This window comes from Schistocerca serialis, chromosome 8, assembly GCF_023864345.2.
Source record: "Schistocerca serialis cubense isolate TAMUIC-IGC-003099 chromosome 8, iqSchSeri2.2, whole genome shotgun sequence".
NCBI classification, from domain to species: Eukaryota; Metazoa; Arthropoda; class Insecta; order Orthoptera; family Acrididae; genus Schistocerca; species Schistocerca serialis.
In genome coordinates, this window is record NC_064645.1 from 519,613,515 (window position 1) to 519,639,215 (window position 25,701).

The following is a 25,701-nucleotide window of genomic DNA, read 5'->3' on the forward strand; positions in this document are numbered from 1 at the left end:
AACATGTCAGAAAAACAACAATACATGACAAATATTTACAACTAAAACAAATAAAGTAATGTACCATTCCACAGGTCCCAGGTGGAATGATCGTCATTTTTAATGAACACTAAGAGTCATTTTACAAATACTAATGCACTGAATTTAAAATAAAAAACGTTTTTTTATTTATTTATAAGGTAATAAACATGTAATACAACTACTGTAATACTTATTTACAATGAACACATTACTGCACTGAAATGGTGCAGAAGTTAGATTATACTTACACACACACACACACACACACACACACAAATTTTCAGTGAACACATTACTGCACTGAAATTGTGCAGAAGTTATGTTGTACTTATATACAAATCAGTTGGTTTTACTAAGAAATTCATCAATGGAGTAGAAGGAGTTGGCCACCAATAAATCCTTTAGGCTTCTCTTAAACTGAATTTCATTGGTTGTTGAGCTTTTTATGGCTGCTGGCAAGTTATTGAAAATGTGTGTTCCTGAATAATGCACACCTTTTTGTACAAGACTAAGTGACTTTAAATTCTTGTGAGGATTATTCTTATTTCTAGTATTGATTCCATGAATTGAGCTGTTGGTTTGAAAAAGTGATATATTTTTAATGACAAATTTCATTAAGGAATAAATATACTGGGAAGCTGTAGTTAGTATCCCTAGTTCCCTAAACAGGCTTCTGCAGGATGTTCTTGAGTTCACACCACATATAATTCTTACTGCACGTTTTTGTGCCCGGAAAACTTTAGCTTGGCTTGATGAATTACCCCAAAAAATAATCCCATATGACATTATGGAATGAAAGTAAGCATAGTATGCCAGCTTTTTCATTTTTATATCCCCTACGTCTGACAAAATTCGCATTGCAAACAGAGATTTGTTAAGACGCTTCAGCAGTTCTGTGGTGTGCTCCTCCCAATTGAATTTATTATCAAGCTGTAATCCCAAGAATTTAACACTGTCCACTTCTTCTATCTTCTTGTCATCATATGTTAGACATATACTCTTGGGACACCCCTTACAAGTTCTGAACTGCATGTAGTGTGTTTTTTCAAAGTTTAGTGACAAAGAATTGGCTAGGAACCAGTGATTAATGTCCACAAATATTTTATTGGCTGATCTTTCTAAGACTACACTTGATTTGCTATTTATTGCAATGTTTGTATCATCGGCAAACAAAACAAACTTGGCATCTGGTAATGTTACTGATGAAAGGTCATTGATATACACAAGAAAAAGTAAGGGCCCCAAAATGGAACCTTGTGGGACCCCACATGTAATTAGTTCCCAGTTGGATGATGCCTGATAGACATGTATCAAGCTCTTTCCTAATAACACCCTTTGTTTCCTGCCAGAGATATAAGATTTGAACCATTTTGCAGCATTTCCTGTTACACTATAATATTCTAGTTTACTTAAAAGGATATTGTGATTTACACAGTCAAATGCCTTTGATAGATCACAAAATATACCAGTTGCCTGCAATTTTTTGTCTAATGAATTAAGCACATTTTCACTGTAAGTGAAGATAGCCTTCTCAATATCAGAACCTTTTAGAAATCCAAACTGTGACTTTGACAGTATGTTATTTGAGATAAGATGGTTATAAAGACGACAGTACATTACTTTTTCGAAAATTTTTGAGAATGCTGGTAACAGTGAAATTGGACGGAAATTTGATGCTATTTCTTTATCTCCCTTCTTAAACAGTGGCTTAACTTCAGCATATTTCAGCCATTCAGGAAATATTCCACTGATAAACGACTGGTTACACAGATAGCTTAATATGTTACTTAGCTCAGAATCACATTCTTTAATTAACTTTGTTGATATTTCATCATACCCACTAGATGTTTTTGATTTTAAAGATTTTATGATGGACATTATTTCTGTTGGGGTAGTGAGGGTCAAATTCATATTATGGAAATTACTTGAAATGTCTGGTCTAAGGTAATCCATAGCAGCATCTACCGAACCTGACAACCCCATCTTTTCAGTAACAGTTATAAAATGTTTGTTAAAAAGTTCTGCAACACTATACACATCTGTCACCAATGTATCATTTACTCTTAATGCTATTTGTTCCTCTTCATGTCTGGTCCTACCGGTCTCCTCCTTCACTATATCCCATATTGTCTTTATTTTGTTATCTGATATGACTATCTTTTCCTTGTAATATATTTGCTTTGACATCCATATTACAGTCTTTAATATTTTGCAGTATTTCTTATAATGTGCTATAGCATCAACATTGGAAATGTTTCGGATTGACAGATACAGTTTTCTTTTTGTTTTACAAGATACCCTTATTCCTCGAGTAATCCATGGCTTCCTTGTAGATTTTCCTCTAACCTTGGTAAGTTTTGGGGGAAAGCAGTGTTCAAATAAGGTAAGGACTTTATTAGCAAAAATGTTATATTTTTCATTCATGCCATGAGCACTGTAAACATCAGTCCAGTGAATGTCTCTGAGGAGTGTCCTAAAATAATAAATTTTTGGCTTACTGATTACCCTCTTGAGCTCAGATTTAACAGATTTTATATCCTGTTCAGTATTAACATTTAACAGAAGGAACTGCATGTCATGGTCTGAGAGGCCATTGGCTATTGGTTTTGTAATATAATTTTGTTCATTGGACTTTTCTATAAAGATATTATCAATGGCTGTTTGTGAGCAAGTGGCTATCCTAGTGGGGAACTTTACTGTGGGAATTAAGTTGAATGATAGTGTTACTAACTCAAATAAGTTCTTATTCGGAGAGTCTTTAAGGAAATCTACATTGAAATCACCAGCAACCACTATTTCTTTGTTTTTGGTTATTAAATGGGCCAGCACAGCTTCAAGGTGGTTTACAAACAGATTAAAGTTACCTGCAGGTGCTCGATATACACTTAATATTATGAAAGATTTTTTGTGAAAATCTAATTCTGTTGCACATGCTTCCATATGCTGTTCTAGGCAAAATTTATGAATGTCTATGTTCTTAAATTTATGACAGTTCCTGATGAATGTGGCAACTCCTCCTTTCTCCATTTCTGATCTACAAAAGTGAGATGCTAACCTAAACCCTGTAACACTTAAAAGTTCTATACCAGTGGTCACATGATGTTCAGAGAGGCAGATTATGTCAGCTGGGTTTGAAGACTCTAATTCATCTATGCATATAGTTAATTCATTAATTTTATTTCTCAGTCCTCGAATATTTTGATGCAATAAAGATAGCTGACATTTCACATTGTCTGAGTTAAAATTGGGTGGAGTTAAAATATCTGCTGACAGTTGAAAATTCTTAACCAATGGCTGTTTATGCTGATGTAATAAGCTGGAATTATGTTTTTTGATTTCTTTTTCAAACTGAAGGTTTGTCTCAGTTCTAACCTCTCTTAAAATTTGCTTTCTTTCTGTCCTCCCTACCCTAAAAAAGGGTCTTTTCTGAATCCTATAACCACTGGTATTTTACCACTCATGACAGTGCCTCCCCCCTTTAACTTTCCTGCTATTTCCCCAGCCAATTTACCCTTCCCCTTCCTGTTGAGGTGAAGGCCATGCCTAGTATAATCCCACCTACTGAGAGAATCAACATGAACCACACCAATGTGTGACCCCGCACCCGACATGAGCAGCCGTTCCAGCTCCAAATTAACTCTCTTGACAGAAGAGTTCAAATGAGGTCGGTCATGGCGCCCAAGAACAGATACAAACTCAACACTAGTATGCTTCGATGCTGATGCAATCTTCGCCAGGTCACACTCTATACTGTACCCAGGATTTCTGTCAATACTGTTACCTGCCCCACCCACTATAACCACGGTGTCTTCCTTAGTGAAATCTTTGCAAAGTGATCCTAAATCCTCTGTCACCTGCTCCAGACCAGCACTAGGTTTAAAAAAATTGGTGACCTGGTATTCTGATCCTAGTTCATCCTGCAAGAGTTGGCCAACACCTCTTCCATGGGAACTACCTAACAACAACACTTTCTTTCTCTTTTCTGATTTCCCTACATTCTTACTTTTCAATCTGCTGCTGAAAGTTTGTTGTGCCCTGTCTACACCTGCAACTGCTTGAGGCTCACCAGCTTCTAACTGAAGCAACAGGTCAAATCTATTTTCCACATTCACCATAAAGCTGTCAGACAAAGTTCTAGGCCTGTTCCTCCTGTTGCCTGTTGCCACTTCCCACCTCTCTTTACCCTTCTCCCTCCTTAACCTGTCAAGATCTCCCCTGGCCTTGTCTAATTCAGCCTGAAGGGCAGCAATTTTCCCCTCCTGTTCCAGTATCTTCCTATCTCTACTACAAATCCTACAAAACCACTGATGAGTCTCATTTACTTCCCCTATTCCCACGCCACTACAGTCACCCACATGGAAAAAACTACAGCACCCATCACACCAAAGCCCCGACCTAACAATTCTACGGCAAGTCAAGCACTTTTCACTCATGATAAACGTAATAGTTGATTAAGAATAAGTCAGTTAAATTACAGATAAACACGAAAATATGGTTACACAAATTTGGCCTATACGCAACTGTGTGTAAACAAAAACAAAAGTGCAAAGTTTCTGAAACAACAAGTTAAACTTTACGCTACTTTCCGGAAATGCTAGTTAAATAATGAAGAGGTAAGCTAAGTTAAATTGCTGGAGAGAGCAAGGAACAACTAAGCGAAATTCTATAGATTTGCTGCAGCAGAACGTAAACAAAAAATACGACTGTACGGTCTTTTCGCGTTTTCTGCTATATTACGTAAAGAAAAGTGAAACCTTTAATGGTACACTTAAACGGCACACTAATACACTTATTTACCACGTAATCAGTACTAATCTATATGTTTTATAATCTAAAATAACTTATCTTTACGAGAACACCAAAACTCGCGCTAGTCGCCTGGCTGCAGGATAAGATGCCACTATTTGCTTTAACGCTAAGTTTCACATCTTGTCTAACTTCAGTCCTTATTTTTTCTGTTGAAGTTGTTTTGTGCTTATGGATTTTTGTGGTGCCTGTGTACATCCTAGCATAGTAATGATTCAATCTTTATAAACCCACATTATTGGAGAAATGAATTTAGTGGTTCCCTGGCTCCTGTGCATGTTCTGATACCACTGATTAATCAGCATTTCTCAGATAACAATTGCTCTTGGGTTTATGAAGTTGGTTCTTCATGCATCTTTTGGTAGTTCCTGTGCACACATGACAATATGTGCAAAGAATTTCATTTACTCTTGCCATGCCAAGCAGCAGGCGTTGGTTCTTTGCATTTTTCAAACATATATGCAACTTTGTTGGTGGTTTAAACACTGGATCAGTACTGTCTCTTCTTAGTACTCTGCTGATGCAGTCTGTGACTGTTTTTAAGAATAGGAGGAAGACTTTCTCATTAGGTGGGTCTTTTTCATAAAAACTCCAGACCTTTCAGGGTGTAGAGCCCAATTTATCTTTTTGTCAGAATCACCGTTTCTTCTGAAAGCAGTTCTTAAATGATTGAACTTGTCCTCCAATTACCATGATTCAAGGTTCTTTTAGCTCAGTTCACCAGTGCTTTGATCGTTCCTCTTTTCTGCTTGGGATAGTGACTGGAATTTTTGCAAATGTCTAAGATCTAAATTAAGCCAATTTCTACATCAGTCATTGTGCCCACTATAATCAGCAACATATGTGCAGCTGCTTAAAAATGGTTAGGGAGACACTTTGCCGCACTGTCTTTTTTAATATGAAAATCAGTTTTCATAAGTAAGTTATTCAGTTTAAAGTTATCAAATGGTTTAGACACCTATACTACTGAACTGTCATAAAATCTCCAAAGTACCGGTATAAAAAAATTTTCTGAATCAATCTTCCATACACTGTACTGAACCTTGACTTTTGCAGACCATTCCCTTAACAATTGAACTTTCTGAGGAGCCAATGTGGCTTTCCAGCTTTCCAAATGTAACAAAGGACAATGTAGGGAAATGACAGGTAATAAGGCAACCACAGCTTGTGAGTTTTCTCCATAAGGAATCTTTCAGTTGGCATCAGAGTGTACAATGCAATGAATGTACCAGTCTTCAAAAAAAGAGGAATCTCACTAAGAAGAGGGCCAAAATGGGATCAGAATTTAACATTGCATTGTTGATGGGATCATTAGGGACGGACCATATATGTGAATAGGGCTAGGATGAGGAAAGCAATGGGCTATGTCCTTGCAGAGGAACCATCCTGACATTCATATTCATCAATAAGGGAAAACCATAGAAAACCTAAATCTGCACGGCCATATGCAGATGTGAACTCTTCTCCTACACTACTACCCACAAAAAAAAGGCCAGCAAGCAAGCCCAGTGACTTAATAACCTCGATGCTATATTGTCTTATAATTAAAGTTTGAATTTTGAATACCAGCAGCTGAAATTGCAAACAATGTGTACTACTAACTCTTCCCATAGTAGCAACAAAAATATTAATAACAACTAAGGGTAATAAGCACAACCCACCATGAATGGTTAATGATAACTGCAGGTGCTTATGGGATGGATCCCATAAGAAGCTTCTGTGCTTAGCATCTGAGCTACCACACTCAATCTGACAGCTTCTAATAGTGTTACAGCCATATATACTCTTGTCTGATTTGCAGTCACTGGTATTCCATGTTGTTGAGTGCCCACTCATGGAGTGGCATTCTCTGTAATAAGCCATAAGCAACATATCCACTGGGTCCATGATAAAAGAGATCTAGTGGTATTTGCTGTGGAGCTTGTAACTTACGTGATCTGGTGATTTGTCTTTGGTTGTCTCATAATCTGTAGTCTTGGCTCAATCTCCTGCTATTAATGGGTTGGAATGACATTCATTAAAGAACATATACTACACTGCAACACATAATTTTCAGTTCCTTCATATTTATTAAAAAACAATTTTTGTGTTCTGATGATCAGTATGCATCTCAATTTTTAAACCCAATCAGTAAGCTACACTCATCAACAAACAGTCTCACACTAAATTTGTGTCAGCTTATATTACACATACATGGATGTGATGGATATAGAATGAGTCCCAGGAGGAATGATCAGTATTCAGAGATATGACAGGAGTGATCATTTGACAAAAAAAGCAAAGTAAACTTAGGCTCTAAAATGCATACGTTAAGAGCTACGGGCATGTCCTCATCTTCATTACTGTGAAACAAATCACTTGCTTTCCATATTTTTGGAGGAGGAATTACAGACCAAAACAACAAAAGTGTCAAGTAAATGTGGGCCCTAAGAAGTGCATCTTAAGAACTATGAGCACTAGTAGAAAAAGGACAAGATGGCGCCGGTAGGATTGTGTGGTGATAGGATGGTCCAAAATCAGTTCTTCGTGCAGGAAGTGTAAAAAACGTGTAGGCAAAGGAATTCGGTGCATTAACTGCAACTTTTGGTTACACAAGAAGGGTGCAAATGTGTGTCTGAAATTAATAAATGACGATATTCAGTGGACATGCTTCGACTATATGAGTGACGAAAATGCATGATTAACATCCGCACTAAAGACGAAAGACGAAATTATTCGTGTTCCTCAAGGTGACATTGATTCATTCATTCATTCATTTATTGAGCATCCATTTTATCATATACAATGATATAGGAGTTGTCATGTTACATTATATGTGTTTGTAATCATCATCATCATTTAAGACTGATTATGCCTATCAGCATTCAGTCTGGAGCATAGTCCCCCTTATAATATTCCTCCATGATCCCCTATTCTGTGCTAACATTGATGCCTCTTCTGATGTTAAGCCTATCACTTCAAAATCATTCTTAACCGAATCCAGGTACCTTCTATTTGGTCTGCCCCGCCTCCTCCTACCCTCTACTGCTGAACCCTTGAGTCTCTTGGGTAACCTTGCTCCTCCCATGCGTGTAACATGTCCCCACCATCTAAGCCTGTTCGCCCTGACTGCTACATCTATAGAGTTCATTCCCAGTTTTTCTTTGATTTCCTCATTGTGGACACCCTCCTGCCATTGTTCCCATCTACTAGTACCTGCAATCATCCTAGCTACTTTCATATCCGTAACCTCAACCTTATTGATAAGGTAACCAGAATCCACCCAGTTTTCGCTCCCATACAACAAAGTTGGTCGAAAGATTGAACGGTGCACAGATAACTTAGTCTTGGTACTTACTTCCTTCTTGCAGAAGAGAGTAGATCGTAGCTGAGTGCTCACTGCATTAGCTTTGCTACACCTCGCTTCCAGTTCTTTCACTATGTTGCCATCCTGTGAGAATATGCATCCTAAGTACTTGAAACTGTCCACCTGTTCTAACTTTGTTCCTCCTATTTGGCACTCAATCCGTTTATATCTCTTTCCCACTGCCATTACTTTCGTTTTGGAGATGTTAATCTTCATACCATAGTCCTTACATTTCTGATCTTGCTCTGAAATATTACTTTGCAAACTTTCAATCGAATCTGCCATCACAACTAAGTCATCCGCATATGCGAGACTGCTTATTTTGTGTTCACATATCTTAATCTCACCCAGCCAGTTTATTGTTTCCAACATATGATCCATAAATAATATGAACAACAGTGGAGACAGGTTGCAGCCTTGTCTTACCCCTGAAACTACTCTGAACCATGAACTCAATTTACCGTCAACTCTAACTGCTGCCTGACTATCTATGTAAAGACCTTTAATTGCTTGCAAATGTTTGCCTCCTATTCCATAATCTCGTAGAACAGACAATAACTTCCTTCTATGAACCTGGTCATATGCCTTTTCTAGATCTATAAAGCATAGATACAATCCCTGTTCCACTCGTAACACTTCTCCATTATTTGCCGTAAGCTAAAGACCTGGTCCTGACAACCTCTAAGAGGCCTAAATCCACACTGATTTTCATCCAATTTGTCTTCAACTAATACTCGAACTTTCCTTTCAACAATACCTGAGAAGATTTTACCCACAACGCTGATTAAAGAGATACCTCTGTAGTTGTTACAATCTTTTCTGCTTCCATGTTTAAAGATTGGTGTGATTACTGCTTTCGTCCAGTCTGATGGAACCTGTCCCGACTCCCATGCCATTTCAATTGTACTGTGTATCCATTTGAGACCTGACATTCCGCTTTATTTGATGAGTTCTGACTTAATTTCATGCACCCCAGCCGCTTTATTGCACTGCAACATATTGACCATTTTCCCCACTTCCTCAAATGTGATCCTATTTCCATCATCATTCCTATCCCATTGTACATCAAAATCTGAAACATTACTGATCGTATTTTCACCTACATTGAGCAACTCTTCAAAATATTCCCTCCACCTGCCCAAGGCATCAACAGGATTCACCAGCAGTTTTCCTGCCCTGTCCATAATACTTGTCATTTCCTTCTTACCTCCCTTTCGAAGACTGCTAATTACACTCCCGAATGGTTTTACAGCAGCTTGACACAAAGTCTCCAACCTGTTTCCAAAGTCTTCCCAAGATTTCTTCTTGGATGCTGCAATTATCTGTATGGCTTTGTTTCTTTCTTCAACATAACTTTCTCTGTCTACCTGAGTTCTAGTATGTAGCCATTTTTGATACGCCATCTTTTTCCTTTTACAGGCTGTCTTGACTGTCATTCCACCAAGCTGTTTGCTTCATCCTACCTTTACACACTACTGTTCCAAGACATTCTTTAGCCACTTCTAGTACTGTGTCCCTGTACCTCGTCCATTCCTTTTCCAATGACTGTAATTGACTACATTGAACTAACTGGTACCTTTCTGAGATCACTGTTATGTACTTGTGCCTGATTTCCTTATCCTGAAGTTTCTCCCCTCTTATCCTCCTACATATGGATCTGACCTGCTGCACTTTTGGCCTCACAATACCGATTTCACTGCAGATTAAATAGTGATCAGTGTCATCAAAGAATCCCCTGAATACACGTGTATCCCTCACAGCCTTCCTGAATTCCTGATCTGTTATTATATAGTCAATGACAGATCTGGTTCTCCTGCCTTCCCAAGTATACCGGTGAATGTTCTTATGTTTAAAAAATAAGTTTGTGATTACTAAGCCCATACTGGCACAGAAATCCACGAGTTGTTTCCCGTTCCTGTTGGCCTCCACATCCTCTCCAAATTTACCCATAACCTTTTCATACCCTTCTGTTCGATTTCCAATCCTGTCATTAAAATCACCCATGAGCAGAACACTGCCCTTGTCCTTTACTCCAACAACTACGTCACTGAGTGCATCATAAAAACTATCCATCTTATCTTGATCTGTCCCTTCACAATGCGAATATACTGATACAATCCTAATTTTCTTGCTACACACTGTCAAATCTATCCACATGAGTCGTTTGTTTACGTACCTTATTGCAACTACGCTGGATTCCATTTCTTTCCTGATGTAAAGCCCTACACCCCATTGTGCTATTCCTGCTTTGACTCCTGACAGGTAAACCTTGTATTTACCCACTTCCTCTTCTTTCTCACCCCTTACCCGAATGTCACTAACAGCTAAAACGTCCAACCCCATCTTACTTGCAGCCTCTGCCAACTCTACCTTCTTCCCAGAGTAGCCCCCATTGATATTAATAGCTCCCCATCTCGTTACCATTCGTTTGCCGAGTCGTATCTTAGGAGTCCCTGGTTTGTCAATTAGAGGTGGGACTCCATCACCTCCAAAGGTCCGAGGCATTTTGCTCTGATTGTTGCCAGCATCATATTTAAAGCACCAGGGAAGCAGGTTGCTAGCCTTACTTGCCCCGGGTCCCATTGGGTTTTACCCCTAACGGTTGAGGAACTAACTGGTGGATTTGGTAGTCTTTGCCCTCTGAACACAAATCATCAAATCATACCTCAATAAAAGGAACCAGGTGGTGAGTTCAGGAAGTCATCTGTCAAACATACTCGAGGTTCAACATGGAGTGCCACAGGGATCTAAATTGGGATCACTTCTTTTCCTTGTACACATAAATGACTTACCAGGAAATATAGATGTAAAGACATATATGTATGCAGATGACACAACTTTTCTATCTGTAAACCATGTACTTGATAACCTTGTAAGTGATATGAAATTGGCAAAAGCAAATGCAACATCATGGTTTAATGCCAATGGTCTGCTATTAAATGAGGAAAAGACCCAGAATATGTGGTTCAGTCTATCAAAGTCTACAAAAATAGAAAAACAAAAGGCAAAGTTTTTAGGTATTGTACTTGACAACAGTCTAACATGGAACTCTCATGTTGATCACATAGTGGTTAGGTTGTCAAGAGTTATATATTTGTTGAAGAGACTGATGTGTTGTGTGACATTTGAGTACGTAAGGACAGCGTACTTTGCCTTTTTTCAATCTGTTTTAAGGTATGGGTTAATACTCTGGGGAAACAGCAGAAAAATAAATGAAATTATGGTGATCCAGAAGAAAGCAATCAGAGTAATGGCTAAGGTAGATAACAGAACACATTGTAAACCATTGTTCACTAAATATAGAATTTTAACAGTAATTAATTTATATATTCTTGACAGTGTTAACTACATACTTGCTGAACTACCTAATTTAAGTGTAACAAATGAATGACATGGCTACTATACAAGAACGTGTACTTCTCTGCTGTTGCCACAAAATAGATTAGCCAAAACTAACAATAGTCATAAGTATATGGCAATTAAAATATATAACAAATTGTCTAAAAATGGGTCAATCAAGCCTGACAAATTATTTAAAGACAATGTTCATAACTTCTTGTAAACCAATCCATTCTATTCATTAGAAGAATTTTTAGAAATGCCTAATATCAACTTAAATGTGTAAAAAATTGTTTTTGTAAAATTAATATGTTAAGTGAACTGACGAAGTCTATTGCATGTAACAATGCTGAATGACTAATAAAGAATCTGAATCTGAATCTGACCACGACTCAGAATATGTCCAAGATGCCCAGACTTATTCCAATGTAACTGGTATCCTGACTGTCAGGACCACTTACTTGGCCACTCATACGTTGCCCGTGGTTCATGAACTAGGACATGACAACAGAAACCCACACCTTAATTTAATTATTATACTGTAAATTAGTAACATTGGCCTATGGTGGTAAAATATATACAAATATATATCTCATGCAGCGTATAGTACATAGTAACAAAACAAACAATAATTAATTATTTATATTGAATACTTTTTCATACATTTGTTTTTCAGATATGACTTATCATTATCATTGACCACTCTAGTAGAGAATAACAGAAGAAACAATAATTAATTAATTATAGTGTGCACAGGCAGACTATTTTCATACATTTGTTCAAATATGAATTATCATTATCATTCACCACTATGTCACTATGTTCTGAAAATCCATGTACTCCGTAACACTGTAAAAACATTCTCTTGATAACATTTTTTTAAAGCTCATTTTTAAAAACATAAAACTTTTCTATCTGTTTGATGCTTAAGGGAAGAGCACTAAAAAGGATTTTGGGGTGATATATTGCACTTTTGTGATATTGGGCTGTTTTGTGTGTTTCTCTGTGGAAATCATTCCTGTGTCTTGCTGGGTAGTCATGGCACTCACTATTTAAACAAGAAAATTGGGGGTGAGATTTGAAAAAGCAGATACTTTCATAGATATATTGTTGTGGACTGGCAAGACAGCCAATCCACAGTGACGGGTAACCGAAAGGCAAGCGTTTAACTCACGCAGGCTGGCGTGAGGTCTGAAACAGGATACGTAATGAATGCTATAAAGAAAAGTACGTAGCTGCTGGAATACTTAACTTTAATCCTCAGTTGGTGAACATTGGTCTTATTACTGTACATGCTTCATTAGATACATAGCAAAGGATAATTGGCGCCTTGCTAGGTCGTAGCAATTGACTTAGCTGAAGGCTATGCTAACTATTGTCTCGGCAAATGAGAGCGTAATTCTCAGTGAACCTTTCCTAGCAACGTCGGCTGTACAACTGGGACGAGTGCCAGGACGTCTCTCTAGATCTGCCGTGTGGCGGCGCTCGGTCTGCAATTACTGATAGTGGCGACATGCGGGTCCGTCGTATACTAATGGACCGCGGCCCATTTAAAAGCTACCACCTCGCAAGTGTGGTGTCTGGCGGTGACACCACATATATAAAGATGGAAGCGACATTATTTGAAATTCTTTGAAAATTTCCCTGCAGGGCTCTCTTGGTGCAGCCCCTTTCATTATTCTTAATGCTCGTTTTTGAATAATGAATGACCGGTTTGCCAGACTTGAATTACCCCAAAATAAGACACCATACCGCAATATACTATGCATAAGAGCATAATCAGCACATATTATTGTTTTTTCACTGCAGCAGTTTTTCAGCATTCTGAGTATGTAGCAGCATTTACTTAGCTTTTTATTGAGCATTTCAATATGTTTATCCCACTTCAGATGCTCGTCTAACCAGATACCTAAAAATTTTGTGTTTGAAGTTTGTAAAATCTTCTGTTCACCAAGTTTCAAAACTATATTGGGCTTTACTTTATTCAATACATGGCTGAAATTCATCCATACTGTTTTTTTCTCATTTACAAATAAACGTTTATCTCTAAACCATTTTCCTGCTTCTTCTTTAGTTATTTCTACTTTGTGTTGCAAGTCAGTCTCATTTTGAGCTTATATCGTCCACATACAATACAGCATTAGCTACTGTTCAGTTTGGCAGGTCATTTATGAAAATCAGGAACAAGAGGGGTCCCAGCACAGAACTGCTCTGAAAGCAGAACTGACGTTGTTAAAGCAAGAAAGTATTGCATTGAAACATGAAAAGCATTGTGTATGAGAAAAAAATCGAGTATTAGTTGGATCTACTTCGACAAATACGTGGAGTGATACAACTGACAAACCACGATAAAATTCAGCCGCCATTATGAAAGAAAAAGAAACTGAAGATATGGAAGAATCAGACAAATATAAGTGGACCAGCATAATGTACAAAAAAGACAGAAAGAAGCATTATAATAAGACAGAAAGTGAATTCTTTTAAATGTGTCTCATGGTTGAAAAACATAGTCGTTCCATACTCCGAAATTGACGATCAATCTGGAATCTCGACGCATCAATTGCATACACACCTAAACTACGTCTTAGCGAGAACGCAGCAAATAAGCGTTAGCATATATCCAAAAGGTGTTTTTATCCATGTAGGAACAAATTTGCTTCGGAACAACAGCGAGGAAGAAATTGTAAATCACACGAGGAACCTCATCCAAATGGCGAGAAAACTCAACTCAAATTCTAGAATAATAATAAGTGGAACTGTGTACAGGAGATCAGAGAGTGACAGCTATGTGCAGAGAATAAATGGCAATACTTACGAACAGTGCAATAAACTGGGAGTCGTTTTCATTGATCCCAACAAATTTCTAAGTGCAAAGTGTCTTGCCAAAGATGGTTTACATCTGAATATGTTGGGCTTAAAAATATTCAGAAAGATGTTCACAGATACTTGCCAGGTCATAAAAAAATAAGGGAAACTGATAAGCAGTGATGGGGGTGAGAAAACTTATGTAGCATTAAGAAAGACGAAACCAAACCATTATCTGCCAAGAAATGTTCTAAAGCCTATAACTAATGGTCAAAGTAGGTATGTTACCCACTCGAATGTAAATGGTTTAAACACTGATGTTTCAAACAATAAAAGCTCCAAAATAGATGAATTGGAAATCATTCTGTCAGAATGTGCAAATATTAGAGTTGTTTGTTTAAATGAGCATTGGTTTACCGAGGACACAATTAAAATTCTATCAAAATAGGAAACTTCAGATTAGCAGGTAGCTTTTGCAGAAGAAACAAGTTACATGGAGGCTCATGTATACTTTTACATAGTGATATAAACTATAGGACCAGAAAATGTTTTAATTATTTAAATGAAGAATGTGTTTGAGAGCTGTTGTGTAGCAGTAGTGGACTCACTAGCAAATGTTATAATAATCTGAATATACAGAATTCCTGGGACATCAACAACAGAACTATTCTTACCTAAGCTTCAAATTATGCCAGAAGACCTTTGTAGAGAAAAAAATGAAAATGATATCACATGTGATAGTAGCTATGCTTCAAGATTCACTGACTCAGTAGTAAAGAAATATTGCTTCAAATTGAATTTCTTTGAATCTGCCAGAGACAATGGGCAATCAGCAGCATATATTTACAAGGTTCTAGCTAATTATGTATATGAGTAAAAATTTTGTCTAGATCTAGGTATTTCAGATCATTGTGCGTTGTTCATTGAGCTTCCACAGACAGACAGGAACAATTCATATATGAGAACCCATATGAGCAGAAATTTTAGCAAAGAAAACTTGCTAACAATTAGTGAGAAGGTAAAAGAGAAAACACGGCCTGTTGAGAAATTCCTAAATAGTTTTCTTGGTGTCTTTAATGGTACATTTCCACCTAGACTCTGAGCAATAAAATAACAAATAAAGTAAAGTGGATTACCCAGGGCATAAAAATTTCCGGTGTAAGGAAAAGGCAACTGCACAGAGAACTGGAATATAATAAAAATATTGATTTCATTAAATATGTTAGACTTTATAAAACCATATTTGAAAGAGTTGTCAGGGCAGCAAAACAACTGGCAAATAACAGGCTAATTTTAAATCATAAATATAAGATGAAGGCTGTGTGGGTAGTCATTAAATCTGAGTTAGGTGTTAAACCCTGTAACCAAGAAATTTCAAAAATTGACATTGAAGGAAATACTATTGTAAATCCAACTCAAATACGAGACTACTTTAATTAATTCTTTATAAATGTAGCAAAGTCTGATGTAGATGTATCAGATTATCACAACAAAGTAAATCTCTTTGGCCTAGGTGAAAACACTGAAAACTTTACAAAATTCTTTAAAGTTTCTGTAGAGGATGTAGAAAATGCTATTCTAACACAAGAAAAAAAATCTGTAGGTTGGGATGGAATACCCACCAAAGTTATTAAAGTGGTACGCAATAGAATTGCAAACCCACTATCTCAAATAATAAATCAATGTTATGTTTTGAAGAGGGCTGTTTCCCAGAAATATACTGACGTCAAACCACTCTTCAAGAAGGGATCAAGAGAGATTATGGGAAATTATTGTCCTATCTCAATTCTTCCAGTCCTATCTAAAATATTTGAAAAACATACTGTTGCACAAATCCAAAAATCCATTGCAAAATATTCTGTTATTCTAAACAACCAATTTGGTTTTCAGCAAGGGAAAAACACCAAAGACGCAGTAAACAGTTTCATTGAGAAAATAAGTACATCATTAGACAGGAGAAATAAGGTGGCAGGAATTTTCTGCGACCTCATAAATGCATTTGATTCTGTAAACCTTGCATTGCTTGTTTACAAACTTGAAGAGTATGGCATTAGCAGCAGTACCCTACAGTGGCTTAAATCCTATTTATCCAACAGATAACAGAGAGTTAGCATCTCTTCAAATGGTGTCTATTATTTTTCTGATTGAAAAAAAAATATATATCCCACGGTGTTCCACAAGGCTCCATACTAGGCACAGTCCTATTTCTCTTCTATGTTACTGACTTACCATTAAATATAGCTCCTAATCAGTTCTGTTTGCAGAGGATACTTCTGACTTAGTTGAAGATTAGGATTTGGAAAAAAATCCCAAATCTGTGAGCCCCCTTAGTACCTTAAAACTTGGTTTCAGCTAAATGGGTTGAATCTAAACATATCTAAGACTCATGTGGTGCAGTTCAAAACCAAACACTCAAAATGTGAGAAGAATAAGATTGTACACAACAACCAAGATACAGAAGAAGTTGATTCAGTCAAATACTTAGGTTTATATGTAGATAAAGATTTAAGCTGGCAGGCACACATTTAATACCTGGCAAACAGACTGAGCAGTTTGCATTCTAATGCAAATATTATCAACTGCAACTGACACAGACACATGAAAAGTAGCATATACAAGCTACTTCGAATCCATTATTAGGTATGGTATTGTTGTTTGGGCAACTCGACAAACATAGTGCAGATACTAAAAATACAGAAAAAGAAAAAAATCATTCGAAATATGTGCACTGCAAATCACAAAGAACCATGTCGACCATTATTTAGAAAACTTAAAATATTAACTCTGCCATCCTTGTACTTATATAGAGATTATTATATTTTTGTACACCAGACATGAATTATTTGAGGGAAACCATTTTGTCCATTCAGATGATACTAGAAAAAAAGAAAATTTTATGCTCCTGACTCACCGCCTCAGACTGTATGCCCAGGGACCTCAATACATGGGAATGAAAATTTGTAGTAAATTAAAAGGGAACAAGTTTATGCAGATGAATTTAGGTTCACTTAAAAGAAAGCTATGTGAGGTACTGACACTGAGGTGTTATTACTCAGTGGATGAATTTATGCAGGACAAACTGGAAATTTGAGCTGGATACAATGTGCTACATATTCCAATGAATATCCTTATAGTATTATTATTTATTGTAGTGCTACAATTTATTAATGTGAAAATCATTGTAACTGTATTATAAATTTTTGACATGTCTCCTGTACGCAAACCAAATGGATTGCAAATGTACGTTATGAGATGAATAAAACACATTTCACAAAAAGAGATATGTTTCACAGTATCAAAGATGAACAAGTGCTCATAGCGCCTAAGGTATGCACATTAGAGTTCATGTTACTAGATAGTTTTTCTTGTTCTGGTCCATACTATCTCATCCCAAAATATGGAAAGCAAAGAGCATGCAGTGAAAGAGTTTTGTTTGACAGTATCAAAGGTGATGCAGTGCTCATAGCTCTTAAGGTATGCATTTTAGAGTCTATGTTCAATAGACTTTTGCTTCAAGTGGTTGTTCCTGTCTTATCCCTGAATATTGCCCATTCTTCCTGGGACCCATGCAGATAATTCACACACACACACACACACACACACACACACACACACACAAATACGCAATTCACAATTATATGACATTCACATAACATCTGGTACTTGCAAGTTAACAAGTTGTTTCAGGAATGACTCACATAGTACTGTACAGTTTGACTACCTGATGCTGACAGATTTTAATAGTAACACACAGATGTTAACATTATGAATGACGACTGACAGCAGACTGAAGTGTTAGCCTACACAACTAATTATGCAAGCACTTACCAATAAAACTTGAAATCTGTTATAATACTGTAATTTTTAATAGGAAAGAGAGCAAAATCAAAAGATACAAATTAACAATAAGCAGCACAGCAAGCCTTTTTAACTATTAGCTGTATGAGTGACAAACAGGCAAATTTATAAGGACTACTCTACAGATATTATTTCTACTTTTGTGGGGGTTCACGAAGCCTACCAAAAATGGCTAAAACATGAAATTTTATTGCACAAATGATTTGGAAGCTAATAAGTTTTCCTTGTGAAAGTGGACAAATTGAAATCGGAAAAATCAAAGCAACATAGTTATGTTACTGAATTTTGAAAATAATTTTACTTAATATTCGAATGTTCTGGAACAAGGTTACAAATAATGTGTGAAATATGACATTTTTGGAAAACATAAGATGTTTTTCAAAAAGAGAAGGAGATTTTGGAAACAAGCTATACCAATTTAACCAGAAACATATATTTGCTCACTATGAATTTCAACTCCAAATGTTTGAATCTTAAATTATTGATATGTTTCTTATAAAAATTACCTCCAGTTAAACTAACTAGATTACTGTCATTAGTAATCAGACACTTACACAGTAAGTGATAAAACTTTATAAATTCTTGCTATAATAAGAAAGTATCTATTTTGTGTAATTGTTGCCTATGTGTCATTCATATAACACATCAAATAAAGAAAAAAATTATATTTATGTAAGGAGTGGCAGAAGGACAAGTAGGCTAGTTCCATGTTGCTCTGTTACAACTGGATTCTAGTTCTTGCCCACAGGATTCTAGTTCTTGCCCACAGATAGAGCCAGCTACCACTATATTTCTAATAACTCTTTCTACTGCTGCTGTTGAAACTGGCAGAAGAAATCAGCCAGGAGATAAGTGATACATTGCATCTAAACTTCAAGAAGCACGAAGTAGTTATAGATCTGGTATGTAAGAGGATGGTATTCCAGAATTAACATATTAAAAAAATGAGTTTTTAGAACAGTTTATGCCAGCTCTGCAATTACTTGACATTTACACTTGACAGGTATAAGTAGGAGCATTGCACTGATAGTTCTGTTTATTCCTTTGGATCAGATTGTTTGTGTGATGTTCACAAGGTTAGTTCAATCCCTGAGTGACATAAGTGATTACTTGGGGTACTAAGATAAGAGGGATACCAGAGGTGCCAAAATACAGAATTTGTATATGAATGTGTGTCATAATTAGTAGTGAAAGTGTGGGGTGGAGCACCATACAATATGTCACTTGCGCAAAAAATTATTCTCAAACCACCACTAGGTATTGAGTACAAAGACTGATTTCATGCAGCTCTGCATGCAAGTGCATCCACTGTAAATTTCTCATAACAAACATCACTTTCTTCCCAAATTAACTGTTCCTTGATGCCTTGGGGGTCTCCATTAACTATTCTTTGTTTTATTCAAGTTGTACCATAAAGCTCTTTTCCCTTCAGTTTGATACGATAATTATTTATTACTTTGGCACTGTGTTTATCACACTGTATTTGCATTCAGGAGAACAGTGGTTCAAATCCCCATATGACCATGCTGATATAGGTTTTCCACAATTTCTCTAAATCACTCCAGGCAAACATTTTTTTTTTTTTTTTTTTTACCTCTGCCAGTACACATTTTATATGCTCTTTACTGTGGCCATTATCAGTTATTTTGATGCTCACTCAAGTAGCATAACTTGTTAGTGTCTCATTTTCTAACACAGTACTCTCAGATTGGTACATTTCATTTTCCTTGTTTTACATTTGTTGATGTTCATCTTATAACCTCTTTTCAATACACTGTCCATTTCATTCAGCTGACTTTCCCTGTCATTTGCCATATCTGACAGATTTCCAATATCAGTGCCAAGCCTAAATATTTTTGTTTCTTCTCTCTAATCTTTAATTCCTTATTCTAAAATTCTCCCAGGTTTGCCTTAGTGCTTGCCCAATGTACAGATCGAATAACACTGTGAGCAGGCTACAACTTTGCACCATTCTCAACAACTGACTCAATTTCATGTCCTTACCTTATAATTTTCAGGCAGATTTCTGTACCAGTTGTAGATAACAATTTTCTCAATGTGTTTTATTATGATAAATTCAGAATTGCAGGAGTGTATTCTAGACAACATTGTCAGAAGCTTTTTTGTTAAGGCCTATAAGTGCTACAACTGTAGGCTTGTTCTTCATCAGTCTATGGTCTAAAATAAATTATTGCCAAGATGTTCTCTGAAACCAAAATTGATTTTCCATTAGTCAGATTCTACCAGTAATTTTATTTTTGTGCACATAAATCGTATTAGTATTTTGTAACCATAATGTATGAAACTTAGGGTTGTGCAATGTTCATAACCATCAGCTGTTGATTTCTTTCGTATTGGGATTTTTACATTCTTCTTAAAGTCTAGCCTATTTCACCATCTCTCATATCCCATGTACCAGATGGGTGAGGTCACAATACAAGGAGTACAGCAAAATTCTAAGCGAAATAAGTAATTCAGGAAATAAGATTCTCAAATTATGTTTTTATGCTAGAGTGTTTATGTTATTTTGTCACCGCATTGTACTGAATTTTTTCAATTTGCCTTTTTCACTTTTGATAAGTTAATGTTAACAATATTTGAAAAGGGACTGTGGTTTATGCAAACATAAACACAGTTCTTTTCATAAGAATGCTGTAAACATACATTTTCATATTGTACAATGAGTGACATGGGGTACTATTAAAATAATTTCCTGACTGTACTTTCTGCCTTTTTTTACCGTGTATGGGTCCACACAGAAAGAAAGTGGGCGACCTGCGCAAGACAGAACAGCATAAGGTGGCTTGAGCCAGTGCAGAAAATATCCCCTTGTTATATACTGAGGCAATACATAATGGCAGACGGGTGAAAGTGCCAACAGGTGCAGACCTGCACTGTCAGTGAGCCAGAATGAATGAAACATTCTTTGCCCACTGTCGATGGAATGCACTGACAGAATTGAGTTGCACACCCTGCAATCTTTCTCACTGAAGAAAGACACTGTGCAAACTTAAAAAAAAAATTGCGATGAAAAACATGGGTCGTTATGATTTTGTGTTTGGTGCATATTACACAGTATGTCATTGTGAGTGAAATTTAGCTAAGATTTTGAATTTTTCTTTAGACTTTGGAGGAGGTCTCTGTCTCCAATCTTGAGAAAATGGAATTTCTGTAGCACATACACTTCTCACCACATGCGCTTGGGATTGAAATATTCATAACATACATCATATCTCCTAAACTGTTTGAGATATCGGTACAAGACTTTGGCAACTGATACCACACAACCAGGAGAATACTTTTTTATATGGTTAACTTACAGTACTTTCTTATCTATGGCAATATAGCAGAAGCTACGGTTTTTATTTTAGTTTATAATCCAGTACTGTAAATTTTTGAGAGTGTTTGACAGCCATTATTAAAAAGAGATTTTGTTAGTATGAAAATGATGTTTTCCATAAAGTATTGACTGCCCTGATCACCTAGTTCTTGTTTAATAAGACATTCTGTTTTAAGATTCTGTCACAGTAGCTATTGCAAGGTGAATATGTGCAATTTATACTGTGTTTTGGGAAAAAAAGAAAAATTAAACCTGCCAACAAGAGAAATGTAGCCATTTCTCATAACCGATGAATCTTCTTTGTATGAGAAATGGTTAAAAATTCAGACAAAAATAAATTGCCAAATCTGTTGCAGTTTTGGTGGAATACTGTAAACCTCCATATTTTTAATTGTGAATGACAGAAATGGGAACTTACCCGAGGATTTTCTCCCATTGTTCACCTGAGAAATATGAAAATAATTTGCAGAAAATGGTATACCATTTTTCTGTTCCTATCCACATACGGAGTGAAGCGGTGAACTTCTCCATCATAACTATCTTTTAATGTGTTAAACATATATATTTATTTATAATCTATTAATGAATAGTTTCAAGCAGTTCATAAAGTAATGAATATCATGTTTTTGTAAAATTCTTATCCACAGATACAGAGGCACCAAATTAATTATATCTAATAGAACAATACTACATTTTTGCTCCAGGGAAGAACAGACCCAGTAAAATTCTTTCGTAACTCTGAAGTTGCGAATGCATTGACAACTTGCAGAACCTTGCCAACTATTTGTCAAAGTCAGTAAGTTGATGAATCAAAAAATATTTGCAGTAAGAGATTCAGTTCCTCCCTCTGCACAAGGGTAGGAATGGATAGATCATATGGTATTTGCTGCACATTTTCACATATCAGATATAACTGAGGTGTAAAAAGAAAATCCTTCAGTAAGTTTCAGTCCTAGCAGTTAGTTATAAAATACACACTGCATTACAGGATTCCTCTGCATCTGCAACAGGACTGGTAATTTATTTTCATTTGGGTTGTTAAACTTTTTCAGCCAAAAACCACCTTTTTTTTATTAAGAGAAAGGGCTAACAAGTCAGGCCATAGTGAATAATTTCCTTTAGTTCCAGTTTCAGAGTGATCTTGTAGCCCAGTACCATTTTAGTATGGAACAGATGGTACTGAAACTTAGCAAATAATTTCTTTCTGTGCCTTAAACCTCATCAACATTGTTTTATTAAATGAGGAACCGAAGGCAAATCAGGTGAGTAGACGCTTAAAAATTGCATTGTTTCATTACTTTATGAACTACTTGAGACTGCCCATTAAGGTTGATGATGATGTTGCTCAATTTGTGGGGCACTCAACTGCGCAGTCATCACCACCTGTACAAAATCCCAAATTTACACATTCAATGACAACACAAACACCCAGTCCCTGGCAGAGAAAACCCCCAACCTGGGCGCGAATCGAACCTGAGACCCTGTGATCCAGAGGCAGCAACGCTAGCAACTATATCATGAGCTGCAGGCTTATTAAGGTTAAAATAGATTATAAATATATGTAATCTATCTCCAACACATCAAATGATAATTATGGTGGAAAAGTTTGCCACTTCACTCTGAATGGGCATAGGAACAGGAACATGGTACCCTATTTGCTGCAAATTATTTTTGTATTTCTCAAATGTAGAACAAGGAGAAAATCCTTAGGTGAGTTTCCATTCCAGTCACTTGCTATTAAAAATTTGGTGGGTTACAGGATTCCACAAAAGCTACAATGGAATTGGCAATTTATTTTTCTCTCAATTGTTAACCATTTCTCATTTCTCGTATGAAGAAGCTCCAGCATGTATGAGGAAGGGCTACATTTCTCTTGCTGGCAGGTTTAATTTTGCTTTGCGGACAGGTTTAATTTTGCTTTGCTGATGGGTTTAACTTTTGCCTTTTTTTGCCAAAACGCAGTATGAATTGCACACTCACCTAGCAATAACTATTGCGACAGAATCTTAAAACAGAATGTCTTGTTAAACAAACGGAACACAGCCAGGGTGGTCAGTACATTACAGAAAACCTCATTGTGTCTGTTTGTTGTAAAATAAGATAAGAAATTTTGGATTTATTTTCCTATTAGCAAAATCGCTTTTCAATAACCGTCTAAGACTCTTACAAGAATTACAGTACTGTATTGAAAAAAAAAAAATTAAGAACCACAGCTTCTGCTATATTGCTGTACATAAAAAAAATACTCCCCTGTTTGTGTGATATCACCTGTCAAAATCTCATACTGATATGTTGAACAGTTTATGGGATATGAGGTATGTTATGAATATTTCAATCTTGAGCATGTACAGTCAGAAGTATTGGTGCTACATGAATTTTATTTTCCCAAGATTAGAGACAGATAGAGACCTCCTCCCAAGTCTAAAAAGATTCAATATCTTAGCTAAATTTCATTCACATCAGCATATGGTGGTAAATATGCATCTAACGCAGAATTGTAGTGACCCAAGTTTTATATTGCAAACTTTGTCAAATTTTGAGCAGTGTCTTATTTAAATGAGAATATCACAATAAGTGTGACCATTGACAAGATAATGGGCTCTCCACTGTGAAGCTGACATATAAAGCTATACATAACGTAAAACTCAAATTTTATGGGTGAATAGTTTCTGTAAAATTGTGTGAGAAGCACTACAGAGCTAACAGTACACACTTGTCATTCAACTTATAATGGCGCAGCTGCAGCTTGACTAGTAGGCTTACCAGCATTCTTGTATGCACCCATAGACACCTATAGCTGCACTGGGCAACACAGCAAATCGGCACTCAGACTACCAGCTTTCTTTCTGTTGTTGCACTGTTATACATCCAGTCACATCATCAAGAATTATGTGGCATCATAATTTGCTTGCATGAATTGTCTTTTCAATGCATAGTAGAAACAAGTTAGTTGTTGGTTACTGCTTTTAGTTGCAGCTGGGCAAAATTCCTATGCTTAATATATACATTAATATTTTTTTTCCTGAAAGGCATAGCTACATCATTTTTGTTTCCAGCACATTGCTGGGGCTACTGTAGATGTCAGTCTCTATAACTTAATGCAAAATTATTGCACTCGTGTGATTTCTGCAGTTTTAAAGTGTGACATATCGAACATGTTTTTCTAGATGTCCAATTTGGGTGATAGTTTCATCATCCTGCCCAATATTTTGATACCTGATGGAGTTTAGCTGTTGAAACATTGTGCAGATAAATGAAATCAGTAACCAGGGTGGATCACTAAAAATTTAAGCTTCCGATTTCTTGTGCGATGTGCAATTTCTGAGATATTAAACATCATGCAAAAGAACAGTACAAGATCGCATTTTAATGGAAAAGCAACATTCTGAAAACAGAAATATTCCTATTACAGACACTATTTTGAAATATCAAAAAAATCAGGCATTCATTGTCACAAGATGGTGTGCTTAATAGCACTTTAAACTGGCGTATTGCTTGTAGTTGTTAGTGATGAAGAAATTGTATTTTATAGGGTTATCACAACTACATTGATAAGTATTTGCCATCTGAATCTCCATATCTATATGGTCTGCATCCAAATGCTGAAATTGGGTTTTTGACAACCACTTCAGAAAACCTTTTCCGCACTCTACTGGAAATGCAACCTAGAGATGCTGGGGCTTCAGGTGCTACAACCATGTCACGTGAAGATAAGGTAAGCAAATGATTGTTTACAGATATTTTTCAGGTAGTTGAATTTGCAGCATTGTTGTAAGCTTTCATATTTTGTTCCACTGTTGCTGACGAATTTATTGAGGAGAGAGCTGTGTAATATTAAAATTATCCTTTTAATTCCACAGTCTGAGTTGCATAAATTTTATGGTAATTGCTAATTTCAGTCCAACAGGAGCACCTTTGGGTATAAAATGTTCCACTTCATTGATGGTCTGGGCTAGTCTGTTTAGGCTCCTGTAGTAGTATGCTGTGGTATAGTGATGGAGGAATTGCAGTTTGAAGCAGGACTGCAGACATGTAACATGTACTTGCGTAATAATAAAAAGTTAATTATGTAACTTCGTCTTTTCAAGATAATAATGAAAACTTTATTAGTACCCCTCGTACTTTATGTCTTTGTGTGGAATCGCTTTAAAACCCTATTCCATATGACACCAATGAATGAAAGTTT

The 25,701-nt window shown here is 36.4% G+C and overlaps 1 protein-coding gene across 1 annotated transcript in view; it reads left to right on the top strand.

Moving 5' to 3' along the window:
• The window catches only part of LOC126417102 (dynein beta chain, ciliary-like), a 739,775-nt gene that overhangs the window by 589,107 nt on the left and 124,967 nt on the right, over positions 1 to 25,701 (top strand). Inside the window, exon 38 of the mRNA XM_050084997.1 lies at positions 25,048 to 25,230. Within this exon, the coding sequence (XP_049940954.1) occupies positions 25,048 to 25,230 (183 nt within the window). The remainder of the gene's footprint in view (positions 1 to 25,047; positions 25,231 to 25,701) is intronic.